The following is a 16,327-nucleotide window of genomic DNA, read 5'->3' as shown; positions in this document are numbered from 1 at the left end:
CCAGAGCCAAGATCAGGGCAATAGACAAAACACTGGAGAAACTCAGTAGGTCAGGCAACATCTATGGAGGGAAATGGACGGTCGATGTTTTGGGTCGAGACCCCAAAACATCAACTGTCCATTTCCCTCCATAGCTGCTGCCTGACCTACTGAGTTCCTCCAGTGTTTTGTGTGTTGCTACAGATTCTAGCATCTGTAGTCTCTTGGGTCTCCAAGATCAGGGCAGCCTGGGGTGACTCAGCTACCTAATGGGAAGGAGCAGGGGTCCAAGGGCAGTAATGGGAGGAGACTCGACAGTGAGAGGAATAGACAGGCATTTCTGTAGCTGTGGAAATGAATCTAGGGTGGTGTGTTAGCTCCCCACTGCCAGGTCAAGGATGTCACAGAACGGTTGCAGGTTATCCTAAAGGGGGAGGGTAAAAAGCCAGAGGTTGTGGTCCACATTGGTAAAAAGAGGAATGGGATCCTGCAACATGAATTTCCGGAACTAGTTTCCTGACTAAAGATCGGGATGTCTGAAGTTGTAATCTCTGCATTACTTCCAGTGCCACGTGTTAGTCAGCGTAGGAATAGGAGGGAGGGTTTTGGATTTCAGGATCACTGCGATTGTTTGTGGAGAAAGTGGAACCTATAGAAGCTGGACAAGTTGCACTTGAACCAGAACAAGTCCAACATCCTTGCAGGAAGGTTTGTTAGTGTGTGGGAAGAGTTTGAGCTAATTTGGCAGGGGAACTGGGACCTAAAGTAGATATACAGTTGAGGGGTAGATGCAGTCACATATTGAAGAAGGCCAACATGTTGTTTGCCTTCTTAACGACCTGCCTGCTAATATTTTGTGATTTGTGCACTAGAATACTTAGATCCCTATGAACTTCATTCATTTGCAGTCTCTCTCCGTTTAGATAATAATCCACCTTTTACTTCCTCTTACTGAAGTGCATAACCTCATACTTCCCCACATTTAACTCCATTTGCCAGGTTTCCATCCAATCACTCAATCTATCTATATCCCGTTACAGAATTACAGTGTCCTCATCACAACATGCCCTTCCACCTATTGTCGCATCAGTTATAAGAGCATATCCAAGAAGGCTTTTCAAATGAGGCCGTATGGGTAGAGCTTGCCAACACACAAGGGGTTATTACTTCACTGAGGTACACTACAGCCTCCTGACACCGTGAACTAGAGGAGCAGATATGTAGACAAATCATGCAGAGTAGTAACAGTAATACAGTTTTAGTAGGAGGGGATTTTAACTTGTCCAATATTAACTGTAATTGCTTTAGTGTGAAAGACATAGAAGGTGGAATTTTTAAAGTGCATTCAGGAGAATGTTTTGAGCTGGTACGTACAGAGCCCTGCTGGAGAAGTGGCAGTACTGGACCTAATCTTATATCATGTATCCAGGCAGGTGGTTGAAGTGTCAGTGGGAGAGAGTTTTGAAGAAGGTGACCGTAACTCTGTAACTTTCAAGGTAGTTACGGGAAGATCTAAGAATGGTCTGTAAATTAAGGTCCTAAACTGGGGGAAGGCCGATTTCAGTATCATCAGGCAGGATCAGGTAAACGTGGACCTGCAGATAGATCTACATTCAACATGTGGGAGTCATTCAAAAGTGAAATCATAGAAGTCCAGAGCCAACGTGTAAGGATGAAAGGTTTGGACAGCAAGTCCACGGAACCCTGGATGTCAAGGGATATCTAGGGCTAACTAAAGAAAGGAGGTGCATGGCAGTTATAGAGAACTGAGAACAGGGGGAGCTCTGCAGGACTATTGAGTGCAGGGGTACTTAAAGAAAGAAATTGGGAGGGCAAAGAAGGGCTAAAATGAGACCAACTGCAGTGGATCCTGTTGGATTTTAAAAGATATTCCCGCAGATCTTTAAGGTTATGGATGCCTGGTGGAGGGATTAAATTTAGGGAGATTTAAGGGCCAGAATTAGAGGGAAGTTCCAACTGGGAGTGCTGTCAGATTGGATGGGGTTAAGGAGAAGGGAGGTCAGAGGGTGTGACAAAGGAAGTAAAACGTCTTTATAAGGAAAGGAAAATGATATGTCGATCATTTAACTTTTGGCATTTTTTTCATGTGTCAGGACCTTAGACCAGAAACATCACTTGGCAACCTTTGGGAACATGACTTCTGGGGAACTAATCTCATTAGCAATACCAGTCACAAATCCTACCGACCACTTACGGTGCTTACATTCAGGTAAGTCTGTGTGTTATTGTGACAGGATTTGGTCCATTTTTATAATATAACTTTACCTTGTACCTGCAATCTGTGATCTATCCTCTTCTATTGGGCAGCACAACCCTGTTTTCAGGAGACACAAGAGACTGCAGATGCTGCAGCAATGCACAAAATGCTGGAGGTGATGAAATTGATGAGCTCTGCACAGGTGCAGGAAGCAGCACCAATGCAGTCATCAGTGTAGCAGAGAAAGAGTTGGGGAGTGGTGCTGGGATAAGCTTGGAACATGGACTGTTCCACATATTCAGAACGTATCCAGTGAACAGGCAGGCATAGCTGGGGCCCATGCGAGTGCCCACGGCTACACCTTTGGTCTGGAGAAAGTGGGAGGAGCCAAAGGAGAAGTTGTTGAGGGTGAGCACCAGTTCTGCCAGACGGAGGAGGGTGGTGGAGGAGGGGAACTGGCTGGGTTTGTCTTCCGGAAAGAAACGGAGAGCCTTGAGACCCTCCTGATGGGGAATGGAAGTGCACATCCGTGGTGAAAATGAGGCGGTCAGGACCAGGGAACTGAAAGTTGTCAAAGCAATGGAGAGCAGGTGAGGTGTCACGGATGTAGGTGGGACTGGACCGGGGGGGATAGGATGGACTCACAGATACGAGGAGACGAGTTTGGTAGGGCTCCTCCAGTGCCTTTATGTATTGCTTCTATTTTTTTGGCTTTGAAGGCGTGTATGTTGATGGGAAGTAATACCTTGTCCTGAATTAATGGTCAAGGTAAAGCTTGCACTCTGCTCTTGCTGTTACCCTGAAGGAGTAAGTAACCAGACAGTTAACTCTGGAGCTGGCATATGCACAGTTCAAAACAGAATCAGGAAGTTGGAATCCAACAATAAACGAAAATGGAAACAAAACACAGATGCTGGAAATCTGAAATACAAACAGGAAATGCTGGAAATGCTCAGCAGGTCAGGCAGCATCCATGGGGGGAGAAATCATTAACATTTCAGTTTGAAGATTCTGCATCAGAGTGAATCCAAGTGGTCCTGCTCCTCTGGAAGCTTTGTTGCACCAGTGTCCCATTATGAAACTCTACATTCAGATAGATTAAGCAGAAAACATGTTCGGGTGGGAGTATTTAGTTGAATTGTGATGAGCCTGAGTCACTACCAATCAAGTTCATTGAGCCAGAAAATTTAATTTTCCCAAGTGTATTTTCTCATTCATTCAGATTATAATTGTTATTGAATCCTTGAAAGAAATATTTCGCATTTTACTTTGCCTGCCTTTTTCTATTGATCCCACATTTCACTCTTTTTATTGTATTTTCCGCACATGATTTGGCAGTGAATTGAGTTTCCTAATGTTCATCTTCAGCTTTAGAGACATCCTCAGCTGCATGAAGTAAAAGCACAATATGGTAATAACTACACCTCACACTTCAGAAGTGGGGTTTAATGCACAGATGTTAACACATTGCACATTTAACCCACAACAGAGACCATGTTTCGAACCTTGCATGACTCATTGAAGATTGTCTACGTCACTGGTTGAAGAGACTGACTATTTCTTGACCTGCTCATCCTTTATAGATTACTATACTGCTTTAGACTGTTGGCGGCAGCAGGCACTGTTTGAGAACCCACAGAAAATATCTGGGCAGGTGTAAGTTTTGTAGAAACAGTCTTTCCAAACCTTTTGTCCCTTTTAGAAGTTTGTTTCTGTGAAATAGAACAACACAGATGATTAGAATACTATAACCCAATATGTTTATGCTGGTTTAGAGTTCACCTTCTACTTACGCTATCAGTACTCTTGCCATTATTACAAATCACTTAAATTACTCCACTTTTAGATCACTTAAACTATTCCAATTACATATTCGCAGCTTCACTGCTGTGAACCAACATCCTTCTGGTAGTAATAAAAACACAAAATGTTGAAAACACTCAGCAGGTCAGGGAGCATCAAAAAGAGAAACAGAACGAATGTTTCAGGTCCAGGTTCCTCCTTCAGAGCTTTGCGTTTGGACTTGAAACATTAACTGTTTTTCTCTCTCCACAGACGCTGCCGGACCTGCTGAGTGTTTCCAGCGAATTCTGTTTTTATTTCAGATTTCCAGCATCTGCAGTGTTTTGACTTTTCCCTCAGATAATATGCTTGGTACAGACTGAGTATCTGGAGATTGACCAATCTCTGACGGCAACACTGATGTCCACACCTCCTGTCCTTTATCCTCATTGCCCATTGGAGTGGACACTTGACCAGCTGCATGATCCATTCTTCATTGGTCACTTGGGACATGCTGTCCTTACTGGCTGACCACCTGTACCATGTTTCCCTGTTACTACCTTGTCACGAACTCTGTCCTCCTATGTGAAGAGACTGTCCTGGATAAGACTGTGGCCAGATTTATGTGTCAGCAGTTCTCTGGTGAATTGTAAACTCTCCTTCAGGCTGCGTGCTTTTAATCATGTGCTCAGATTCTTGGTGCAGATAGTGGATCAGAAAGATCATTTGCTTGATAGATTACACATGCAATCCTTCTAATAATGTGGATAAAGGCATGGTTTCATGTATCACTTTCTGTGAGTATGAGATTTGTTATAGGATATCTTCCTATGTAAAAATGTACAAATGCAAATTTTAAGTCTAATGCCAGTTTGCTGATTTGGGGAATAGCTAAAATGTCAGGTGAAGGTTATACTGCATCAAGTTAATGAGGTTAAATGCTTTTGCATGCAGGGTATGTGAGTCATGGGTGCCTGTTTATTCAATACCCAAGATGTCTAAGTGTGTAGTCCTGACTGTATACACAAGTCTAAGCAAGATTGGACCCATGGTCTTTGACTACACAGTTGTGAAACTACACAACTACACCTGTGTAGTTTCACATGCTAGCACAACATAAGAGACGTTGAGTAGACTAGGCCTGTGTTCTCTGGAGTTTAGAAGAACAAGCTTCCAAAGGAAGCTGTAGAGGCAGGAATAATTACAATGCTTGATCCCTGTTTACACTGTAAATAATTCTCTTTCTTAATGTGGTAGCTGAGATTATTACCAAATGATTAAACAACTACACATTAGAGTGGGAGATGATTTCAATGAAAACAAATAATTCAAATGATTTGTTGATGAGCAACAACCTACTTCTGCTCTTCAAAAGGTCACTTTGTTAAATATGACCTGCCTGGAACCACATGTGTGAAAACTGCCTGGTGCATTTACTTACTTAACAAGGACTGTACGAACAAAGGTCATTAATTACCTGTGAACGTCTGAGGATTTCTATACCCCATCCACCACCTAAAAGATTCACTCGCTCTACCACGGGCTCAGAGAGGCTGCAGTGTGTACCATTTACAAAATGTACTGCAGTTCCTCGCCCAGCCTACCCTGTCAGCACCTCCTAAACCCACCAGCTCTATCACCAAGAAGGACAAGGGCAGCAGGTGAAGGGGACCCTTAAAGGTTCCCCTTCAAGTCCCTGTACCTGAGCGTACTTGTGCATATGACAGTAGACTTGGAAGGTACACACCATCCTGATTTGGAAATATATCACCATTGTCATTGGGTCTAAACCTTGGAACACCCTCCCCAACAGCACTGGGGGAACATGGAGACACAAGAGACTGCAGATTCAGGAATCTGGAGCAACAAACAAGATGATGGAGGAACTCAGCGGGTCAGGCAACATCTGCAGGCACAAGGGACCAGGTGGCCGCCTGCTTCTATTTTGTATGTACTTATGTTCATATAAATGCAGAGTTGGAGCGAATAATGTAACATCTTACCTCACCGTATCATAACACACTTGTGCATAAGTTTTAGATGTGTCTGTATTTTCTTCTTTCCTAGGTTGAACTATCTTGTGGCTGGAGGATTGCACCCAATTGGGTTTCATGTCGTCAACATCGCATTGCACAGTGTAATTTCTGTAATGACGCTCGACGTGTTCTCAGTACTTCTGGGTGGTCTAGTACACGATGAGAAAGGGAAGCTGCTCAGTAGGGCACCAAGAGCATCCTTTCTAGCTGCTATGCTCTTTGCTGTTCATCCAGTGCACACCGAGAGTGTAAGTCTGGCATTTCAAGGCGTGTTTAAGACTCCTAAGTACATGGCTGGTACTGGTATTAGTTTATTATTGTCACTTGTACCAAGGTACAGTGAAAATCTTGCCTTGCATACCGATCGTACAGACCAATTCATTACGCAGTGCAGTTATATTGAGTTAGTACAGAGTGCATTGATGTAGTACAGGTAAAAACAATAACAGTATAGAGTAAAGTGTCACAGCTACAGAGAAAGTGCAGTGCAATAAGGTGCAAGGTCACAACAAGGTAGATCGTGAGGTCATAGTCCATCTCATCGTATAAGGGAACCGTTCAATAGTCTTATCACAGTGGGGTAGAAGCTGTCTGGTGGTACGTGCCCTCAGGCTCCTGTATCTTCTACCCGATGGAAGAGGAGAGAAGAGAGAATGACCCGGGTGGGTGGGGTCTTTGATTATGCTGGCTGCTTCACCAAGGCAGCGAGAGGTAAAGACAGAGTCCAAGGAGGGGAGGCTGGTGTCCGTGATGCATTGGGCTGTGTCCACAACTCTCTGCAGTTTCTTGCGGTCCTGGGCAGAGCAGTTGCCATACCAAACCATGATGCATCCAGATATGATGCTTTCTATGGTGCATTGGTAAAAGTAAATGGTAGGGTCCATCATTGGTACTGCACTTTTCATATTTCAGGTAAGCAGTTCAGGTAGTGTAATGAAAGTACAGCTTGTATCTCATTTTATCATTAAGGACCATCACTACCCAGGACATGCCCTCTTCTCATTTCTACCATCGGGGAGGAGGTACAAGAGCCTGAAGACCCACACTCAACGTTTCAAAAGCAGCTTCTTCCCATCAGATTTCTGAATGGTCCACAAACCCATGAACACTACCTTGTTATTCCTCTTTTGCATTATTTATTTATTTTTGTAATTTATAGTAATTTTTATGTCTTTATGCCTTGCACTGTACTGCTGCTGCAAAACAACAAATTTCACAACTTATGTCAGTGTTAATAAACCTGATTCTGATTAGTAGAAAGAACAGTTTTTAATTTCCAGGAACTTAATTTATCTTATTTAATAGTCCCAATGTCCTTTATTGGACAAATTTTGACGGGGAGCTACATTATGGGGTGCAGAGGCAAAGGATCAGTGCTTGTCTGTGCAGGGATGGAGTCCTAAAGAGGAGAGGGGTTTGCAGAGGGAATTTCAGAGTTTAGAAGCTGAAGAACAGCTGTGCATGGGGGGAGTGATGAAGGAGACTGGAATTGGAAGGGATTATATTTCATGGAGATTTGTTTGGCTGGAAGAGGTATCAGAGATCGGGAAGGGCCAGGTATGGAGGAGGGATTGAAACGCAGGGTAAGGATTTTAAGATGGAGATGATACTATACAGGGAGCCAGTGAAAACCAGCGAGCAGATGGTGGGAGTTAGGACATGGCCGTCAGATCTTGTGATGAGTTGAAGGTTACAGAGGGTGGAAGGTTGGGTGAGATGACGTGCACTGCATTGATCACCTTTCATTGGCAAGAGCAGAACTCATTCATCTTTCCGATTTGTGTCCTCCAGGTTGCTGGTATTGTTGGCAGAGCCGACCTGCTCTGTGCTCTGTTCTTTTTATTGTCCTTCATCAGCTACTGTAAAGCCTTCAGAAAATGTAGGTATAATTGTGTAGCACATTTGTTTGTAGAATGCATGTACCACACAGACTGGAGATGGAGTTGACAAATTAATCTAGTGGAGTTGACAAATGAATCTGGCCATGAAAGATCTGGGGTTGGGCCAGAGAATAAAACTGGGTGGGGCATAAGTGTTGCAATTCACAAGTGTTTATTATAATACTGCTTACGTGCTGTGGTAGTTGTAAAATCAGAATTAAGGTTAATTATTGCATTATATTTAATTCCAGATGATGTGGCTGCAGAGTTTTCCCTTCACTGGATCTTTGCCAGCCTGTTGCTGTGTGCAGTTGCAATGCTTTGCAAGGAACAGGGTATCACAGTGCTGGTGAGATGTTCTGCTTTTCCTGATGTTTTCTACCTCCTTGACTTATTGTTCATGTCTAATTAAATGTGGGTTTACTTGTTCCATTTTTTGTCTGTACTTGCAGGGTGTGAACATTGTGTTTGATGCACTTGTGGTTTGCAAAATGGATATCTTGCAGCTAGGTGTGACCCTGTTAGGAAAAGACAAAACATCTGAGGTAAGACTATAGTTTAAATGCAAAACAAATACAGACCAGATTCTTTCTTAGAGCGCCTATTGTGTCTCATTCAGGACATCTTAATGTGCTTTAAAGCTAATAACATACTTCTGAAGTCTGCTTATTGTTGTAATGTGGTGTACACTGCTGCCAGTTCACATACAGTAAGGTCCCACAAACAGCAATGTGATAATGAACAGATAATCTGCCTTTATAGTGATATTGGTTGATTGAGGGATGAATATAGGCTCCAGGAATAACTAGAGAAATTAGAAGAACAGAACCTCATCCCACCTGGGCAGCCTCCAACCTGGCGGCATCAACATCGAAATCTCAAACTTGCGGTAACTGCTCCCCCCTCTGTCCCCTTTCCCCTGTTTTCATTTCTCTCCCCAACTGGCCCCATTGCCGTAACTCTTCCCCCTCCCCCACCCTCTCCCTCTGCCCGTCACCCACACACCCCTCCCACTGGGGCCCCTCCCCACCTCCCTCACTTGACTCCACGCTCCACCTTCCTCTCTGATGAGATTCCACCATCAGCACTTGTCACTTCCACCCATCACCTCCCAGCTGGTGACACCATTCCCACTCTCCCCCTTCTGCCTATCACCTCCCCCTCATCTGGATCCACCTATCACCTGCCAGCTCTTGTCCCACCCTTTCCCCCCGCCTCTTTATACCGGCCATCTCCCCTCGTTCTTTCAGTCCAGATGAAGGGTCTCGACCTGAAATGTCAACTGTCCATTTCCCTCCATAGGCACTTCCTGACTCGCTGAGTTCCTCCAGCGTTTTGTGTGTTGCTTCAGATTCCAACATCTGCAATCTCTTGTGTCGACAAGAAATAACTCCTCTGCCTGTGACGACTGCTGTTATCTTGATTTGATATCTAATGCAAGAGATGGCTTCTCCAACAGTGCAGCATTCTGGCCGAGTTTTTGTGCTCAGTCTCTGGAGTGATGTGATCTAACTCAGTGGTGGAGAAGGGTTGGCCAACTAAATATGTTCAACTCCTTCACCTCTGCCTTGTGCTCTCTTTCCAGTGAATGATGGATAGGGTAGTTAGAGCTGTATGAACCACGACTTACATGTTCATCAACCATCACATAATCACAACATAGATCACAGGTCCTGAGCTAGCCATCTGGTACATATCCTATCCATCATCAAGGCTCTCCATCTCCTGATTCCACTCTGCCTCAGCCACCTTGCTGAAACCTTCAGCTGTGCCTTTGCTACCTGCAGACCTGGCTGTTGTAACACACTGGTGGTTGGCCTCCCATCTTTCTTGCTGAGGTCACCTTTTGTGATTTCTTGTGTTAACCCAACGGTTGATGAAAGTGTCATGGTTCATACAGTTCCAACTACTCAATGCATCCCTTCACTGGAAAAAAAACACAGGACACAGGAGTATGAGTTGACCATACAGCCCCTCAATTCTGCTCTTAGGTTAGATTGGGCCTGAGCTGATCTTTGGGTCAACTCCACTCTCCTGATTGATTCCTATAATCTCTGAGTCCAAAAAATATAACATGGTTGAATTTAATATTGTTTTATAGGCAGAAAGTTCTTCCACTGAACAGAAGGTTCGATAACCTTGGAACACAAAGTATTATTTTAATATTGTTTGTTTAGGTTAAGTAAATCAGAGGCTGCATGTGGGCAGATATCTGGGACCAGTGACTTCTGTAACAGTAAGTGTGCAGGTTAAACATGGAGGTGTTTTGTAAAACTGGAGGACATCTGTGGAAGAGGGCAACTAATAAATTCAATAGGAAATTCAGGAGCAGTGTTTATCCCAGGGTTGGGAACTGGCTCCCAGAGGGTGGAGGTGAAGAGCAGGGATGACTTTAAGGGCTCCTCAGGCCCCTGTCTCACTCCTGTCCCTCTCTTCTATACACTGACCATCTCCCCTCTCCACTCTCAGTCCTGATACAGAGATTCGATCTGAAACGTTGACAATTCCTTTCCCCGCACAGATGCTGCTCAACCCACTGAGTGTCTCCAGCAGCTTGTTGCTCCAGATTCCAGCAGCTGCAATCTCTTGTGTGTTGGGTTTAAGGGGAAGCTGGATAAGCGCACAAGGGAGAGGGAGAATTGGTGATGGGAGGAGAAGGTGGGAAGAGGTTGGTATAGAAACACCAGCATGGAGCAGAGGGGCTGAATAAAATCTGGATAAAGACTTGAGAAAGAAAGGAACTGAAGGACGTAGTGATAGGATGATATGATGATTGAGAGGAGACATATGTGGAGCTTAATGTGCTGAAGGCTTTAGGCAACTTAACTGCAGTGAAGGCCTGTTTCTGTGCAGTACATTCTGTGTAATTTTAGAACAAATTGCTTTTGTCATAGAGTTATACAGCACGGAAACAGGCCCTTCAGCCCAACTTGTCCATGCCCACTGTGTTGCCCAGTGAGCGTCCCATATGCCTGCATTTGGCCCATAGCCCTCTAAACCTCTCCTCTCCATGTACTTATCTAGATGGCTTTTAAGTGTTACTAATGTGCCCACCTCAACCACTGTTTCTGGCAGCTCATTTCAACTACGCTGCCCCTTTTAAATATCTCGCCTCTGACCTTAAACCTATGCCCTCGTGTTTTTAGCACTCCCTCCCTTGTCAAAAGTAGAATTGGGACAACACAATCTGCTGGAGGAACTCAGTGGGTCAAACAGTATCTGTGGAGGGGAAAGGGATTGTACACGTTTCAGGGTTGAAACCTTGAGTCCTGATGCAGGGTTTCAACCTGAAATGTCAACAGTTCCCCTCCCCCACAGACGCTGCTTGACGCACTTGAGTTCCTCTAGCAGATTGTGTGTTGCTTCAGATTCCAGCAACTACAGTCTCTTGTGTCTCTAGAATTGGAACAAGTAATGTGGTACATCAGTATGGTTATTTAGCAAATGCACAATCTTAGGGTAGTTTGAAATATTTGTCTGCACCAGTTCCTTTCATTCTTCTGTCCATTTGCTTCACAGAAAAACCTAATGTGGAAAAGAGGATTTTTTACCCGAGTTCTGCTGGTGTCGTCTGGTGGAACCGCACTGCTGTACTGTCGCTGGAGGATCATGGGCACAGGCCCTCCGGTATTCACTGAGGTTGATAACCCAGCGTCATTCGCCGACAGTGCCCTTGTGCGAGTAAGCTTGCAACATTCCTTTTGGAAATGAAGTGGTCTACATTATCATAATCCAAAGCTAGCAGGGTCTTTACATTTTAAAATTTTATTTATATCGTGAATATATATGTGCTGTATTTAAAGTCTTCAGCACATTATGCTCCACATGAGCCTCTTCTCAATCCTCATTTCATCCTATCACCATATCCTTCTGTTCCTTTTTATCCAGGTTTTATCCAGATCCAGATTCTTATCCAGATTTTATCCTGTGTATTATGAATTTTAACAAGTGCAAGTTTCTTAATCACTGTGTGCAGTAATTTTCCATTTGTGATTTCCATTTCTCCATTCTGGTGTTGGGAATTATGCATTATACATAACTGGTTATAGTTCATCTGGAGTACCGTGTCCATTTCTGGGCACTGGTCTTTTGGAAGGAGGTCCAAAAGAGCTGGTGCAGAGGAAATTAACTGGATCATATCCATGAATGAGGGGTGGGAGAAGCTGGGATTGTTTTCCTTCATGGGTGAAGAGTTAAGGGAGGATTTGATTATGAATGGTTTTGATAGCGGGAATTCTGAGAAAGTGCTTCCACTAACCGACAACTTCAGGACACAAATTTAGGGTAATTGGCAGAAGTTACTATGAGGGAGTGTTTTATTGCAGAGCAAGTTGTTACAATATGGAATATAATACATGAAAGGGTGATGCATTGAATGGCTTTCAAGAGATTTAGACTGATCTTAAAAAGGAGATATTTGTAAGGTGCTTTGACAAAGGAGTAAAGATATAGAATTAATTGGAGAGTTCTTTCAAAGAGCCAGCATAGGCATGATGGGCCTAATGGCCTTCTTCAGTGCTGCATGATTGTTATGTGAGTTCTTTTGTCGTAGGACCAAATGCCCATTGCTTCTCTGCTCCCAACAGCTGCCGGTAACAAAATCACAGGATCTCACTCCTTAAAGCTTCTTGCAACAGCACAGAATGCATATAATTTAAAGTTGGTTAATGATGGGAGCCATCATTCAGTAACTAATCACTTAGATTGTAACATGTTGTTCCTTTGTATGATTAGTTAGCGTCACTTCTATTGAAACTAGGGGTGATTATTCAGCAATCAACCAAGGTTGACCATTCAATAAGATTGTGACCAATTTGAGACCAATCTCCATGTACACTAAGTCCTTATTATCTGCTGACTTACTATCATACTCACAAGGATGGCTATGTGTTACAGGGAGTGTTGTCAAATAATTCCTCTACAGCTCTTTCCTGTGTCTGGGAATCCTGTTGGCCATGAAATGGATTAAATTTGATGTCTCTTGCTGGTAAGTTGTGATATATCAATAGTCAGTGGGTGGCTGGAGCCAGGGTGAGGAATGCTGGGGGTCAGGAGCATCAGTCAGTTGAGTGACCAGAACCAGGGTCAGGAACATTGGGGATCAGGAGCATTGATCAGGTGTGTGACCAGAGCCAGGGTCAGGAACACGGGGTCAGTTTTAGGTAGCTGAAGCTTATGTCAAAGTTGTTATATCCATGGAGGGTTTGACCCCGTATACCATTGCAGCCTTAGTGTCATTGCCGGTAGCCTAGTGTACCCATGTTTCTTTGTTATCCACAGGATCTCTGTGCCTCCTTCCCTCAGGAGTAATGAGGATTTAGTGCACCTGCTCTTTCCCCAAATCTCTCAAAATCCCTTGGTTGTCAAAAATCTCAGTCTTGTCCTAACAATGGACAATTGATCTAAAACAGAAACTTGTGGAAGAGAATCCAAAACTCTACTGCTCTCTATGTGAAGGGTTTCCTAACCTTGTTCTGGAAGGCCTGACTCTAATTTTAAGAAGGTACCACTCGTCCTAGACTGTCCCAACTAGGGGACATGGTTCACCTCCATGTATCCTTGTGGATATCTTGAGAACTTTGATCAAGTTATTCAATATCCTCACATTCTCAGGAATGCATCCCCAGTTTGTTTAAACTCCCCTTGGCATTTAACTCTCTGAGTCCAGGCACCACACTGCTCTCCCTCCAACATATCCTTCCTAAGGAGTGATGTCCAGATATGCTCACAGTGCTCCAGGTATGGTCTAACCAGGACTTTGTATTGCTGTAGGTAACTATCTACAGTTGTCCAGTCCCCAAGATGTAAAGGCCAACATTTTAGAAGCATGATTTACTATTTTAAAAACTAATGTTGGGCTTGTTTATTTTGTTTAACAGACTATTAATTATAATTACTATTACTCTCTGAATGCATGGCTACTCGTGTGTCCCTGGTGGCTGTGCTTTGATTGGTCGATGGGCTGTTTACCCCTGATTAAATCATTCAGCGACTTTAGAATTCTTGCCCTTTTCGCACTTTGGTTCTTCCTTATTGGGATCACGTGGCAAGGTTTATTCTCCAAAAACCCAGATGAAAGAAGGTAAATTTGTTTTTTATAAACCTTCACCGCTACCAGTTTTGTATGAAGTTTATTTCTCTGCATGCCATTGAAAGCTTATTTGGGGGAGAGATCTGTGTGTTTGCATAGTACTATAACTGCAAATCATTGATGTCGGTGGAAATGAATTCATGAAACCACTGCTATACTGTGTTCCTGGCATGAAACATTAACTGACGTTACAAGGTAAGGGACCAGTCATTTAACACGGAGGTGTGTAGAATTTCTTTTTTCCCCAAGGGTGGTGAATCTCTGGAATTCTTTATCCCAGAGGCTAGATCATTGGAAGTGTTTAAGATGGAAGTAGATAATCAGAATCAGGTTTATTATCACTGACTTATATGTTGTGAAATGTGTTGTTTTGTGGCAGCAGTACAGTGCAAAGGCATAAAATTACTGTAAATTACAAAATAAATAAATAGTGCAGGGGTGGGGGGGGGAGGAATTATGAAGTAGTGTTAATGGACCGTTCAGAAATCTGATGGCAGAGGGGAAGAAGCTGTTCCTGAATCTTTGAGTGTGGGTCTTCAGGCCCTTGGACCTCCTCCCCAATGGTAGTAACGAGAAGAGGGCATGTCCCGGGTGGTGAGGGTCCTTAGTGATGGATGCCGCCCTTGAGGCACTGCCTCTTGAAGATGTCCTCAATGGTAGGGAGGGATGTGCCTGTGATGGAGCTGGCTGAGTCTACAACCCTCTGCAACCTCTTGCGATCCTGTGCTTTGGAGCCTCCATACCAGGCTGTGATGCAACCAGTCAGAATGCTTTCCACCGTATGTCTACAGAAATTTGCAAGAGCCTTTGGTGATGTACCAAATCTCCTCAAACTCCTGACCAAGAAGAGCCGCTGGCATGCCTTCTGCGTGATTGCATGAATATGTTGGCCCAGGATAGATCATCCAAGATGTTGACGCCCAGGAACTTGAAGCTGCTCACCCTTTCCACTGCTGACCCCTCAATGAGGAAATATATACATAGATACATATTTGAAAGATCGGGGAATTGGCTATGGGCAGATGGAAGAGAAGAGGAGGAGGCCAGTGTAGATCAGCCATAATCATATGGAATTAGAGTCCAGGCGGTCTGCTCCTGCTCCTATTTTCTTGTGTTTCCTTTCTGCAGATGCTGCCTGACCTGTTCGGTATTTCCAGAGTTTTCTGTTCTTATTATGCAGCCTTGTGTGTTTGGCATTACTGCTCAATGATGAATTTCTAGACCGTTATCTCAGGGACATGGCTGCGATCAGAGAGATGCTTTGTTTTAAAAACGCTTTCCTTAACAAGTTATTTTCCTTTTCATTTTTTTTTTGGAAACAAAATCCACTGTGACTGGAGGAGGTGGGCTTTTCACGTTAGGGCAGAGGTGAACAACTCAATGGAGGTGTTCGAGATCAAGAGGAGTTTTAATGAAGAAACAGTTTTCAGAGGAGGGGCAGCCAGTTCCCAGATGGTAGGGAGTGAAGGGGATCCGTGGAAGAACCAGAGGTGAGGGGGGAGGAATGTTTTTATGTGGAGAGTTGCTGTTAGCTGGAACTCGCTGCCCAATTGGGCAGTGGAAGGTTCAACAGTGACTTTCAAAGGGGAACTGGAGAACTACTGGGAAAGGAAACAGTTGGTGGGTTCTGGAGAAAGGTCAGAGGAGTGGGAGTAATTAGAGAGCTCCTCCAAAGAGCCAGCACATGCACAGTGGGTAGAATGGCCTTCTCCTGTGCTGAGCGATTCAGCAGAAGGAGGGAAAGCAGGATGACTGTTATGTGCTAATGCCACTGTGGAGCTGTTACTGGGAAGAAAACTTGTGTTTCCTATGCACTGGTCGTTCTGTATTTTCCCATTTTATCATGGCTAAGTGAATCCTGGGAGGACGAGTTCAATTGGCAGGGGAGGGGGGTGCAGGGAAAGGGTTAATTTGAAAACAGCGATAGCCTTTCTATTGTTGAAATGGCCATCTCAAATAAAACCCATTATATTAATGGCCAGAAAATATCAATGTGGATGAAGACAATGTGACAAGACATTAATACGAGGAGGAATCTACTGGTATTAGAAACAGGCCATTCAGCCCATCTGCTCTATACTGCTGTTTATGTCCCATATGGATCTCCTTCCACTCTACTCCAGCTCCCACCACCACTGTGTTCTTCTATTCCTCTCTCCCCGGTGGGCTTGTCCAACTTTCCCTGAGATGTATCTCTTCTCTTTGCTTCAGCCACTCTCTGTGGGAGGGAGTTTCTTTTTGGAATTATTATTGACTGTCAAAATGATGGCAGGATCATAAATACAAGACAGTCAGTTACTCTTACAGTTCTTCATGCCACACTGATAGATTACTGGCACAG

General features: G+C 44.0%; 1 protein-coding gene across 1 annotated transcript in view; it reads left to right on the top strand.

Annotated features, from left to right (window-relative positions):
* Nucleotides 1–16,327, top strand: part of tmtc4 (transmembrane O-mannosyltransferase targeting cadherins 4) — a 33,501-nt gene that overhangs the window by 1,509 nt on the left and 15,665 nt on the right. The window contains exons 3-9 of the mRNA XM_052026520.1: nucleotides 2,094–2,209; nucleotides 6,047–6,263; nucleotides 7,807–7,894; nucleotides 8,147–8,244; nucleotides 8,348–8,440; nucleotides 11,415–11,576; nucleotides 13,775–13,977. Coding sequence (XP_051882480.1) covers nucleotides 2,094–2,209; nucleotides 6,047–6,263; nucleotides 7,807–7,894; nucleotides 8,147–8,244; nucleotides 8,348–8,440; nucleotides 11,415–11,576; nucleotides 13,775–13,977 — 977 coding nt within the window. The remainder of the gene's footprint in view (nucleotides 1–2,093; nucleotides 2,210–6,046; nucleotides 6,264–7,806; nucleotides 7,895–8,146; nucleotides 8,245–8,347; nucleotides 8,441–11,414; nucleotides 11,577–13,774; nucleotides 13,978–16,327) is intronic.

This window comes from Pristis pectinata, chromosome 11 (assembly GCF_009764475.1).
Source record: "Pristis pectinata isolate sPriPec2 chromosome 11, sPriPec2.1.pri, whole genome shotgun sequence".
NCBI lineage: Eukaryota > Metazoa > Chordata > Chondrichthyes > Rhinopristiformes > Pristidae > Pristis > Pristis pectinata.
The sequence above is the reverse complement of the archived record's forward strand: the minus strand, read 5'-3'. Positions and strand labels throughout refer to the sequence as shown.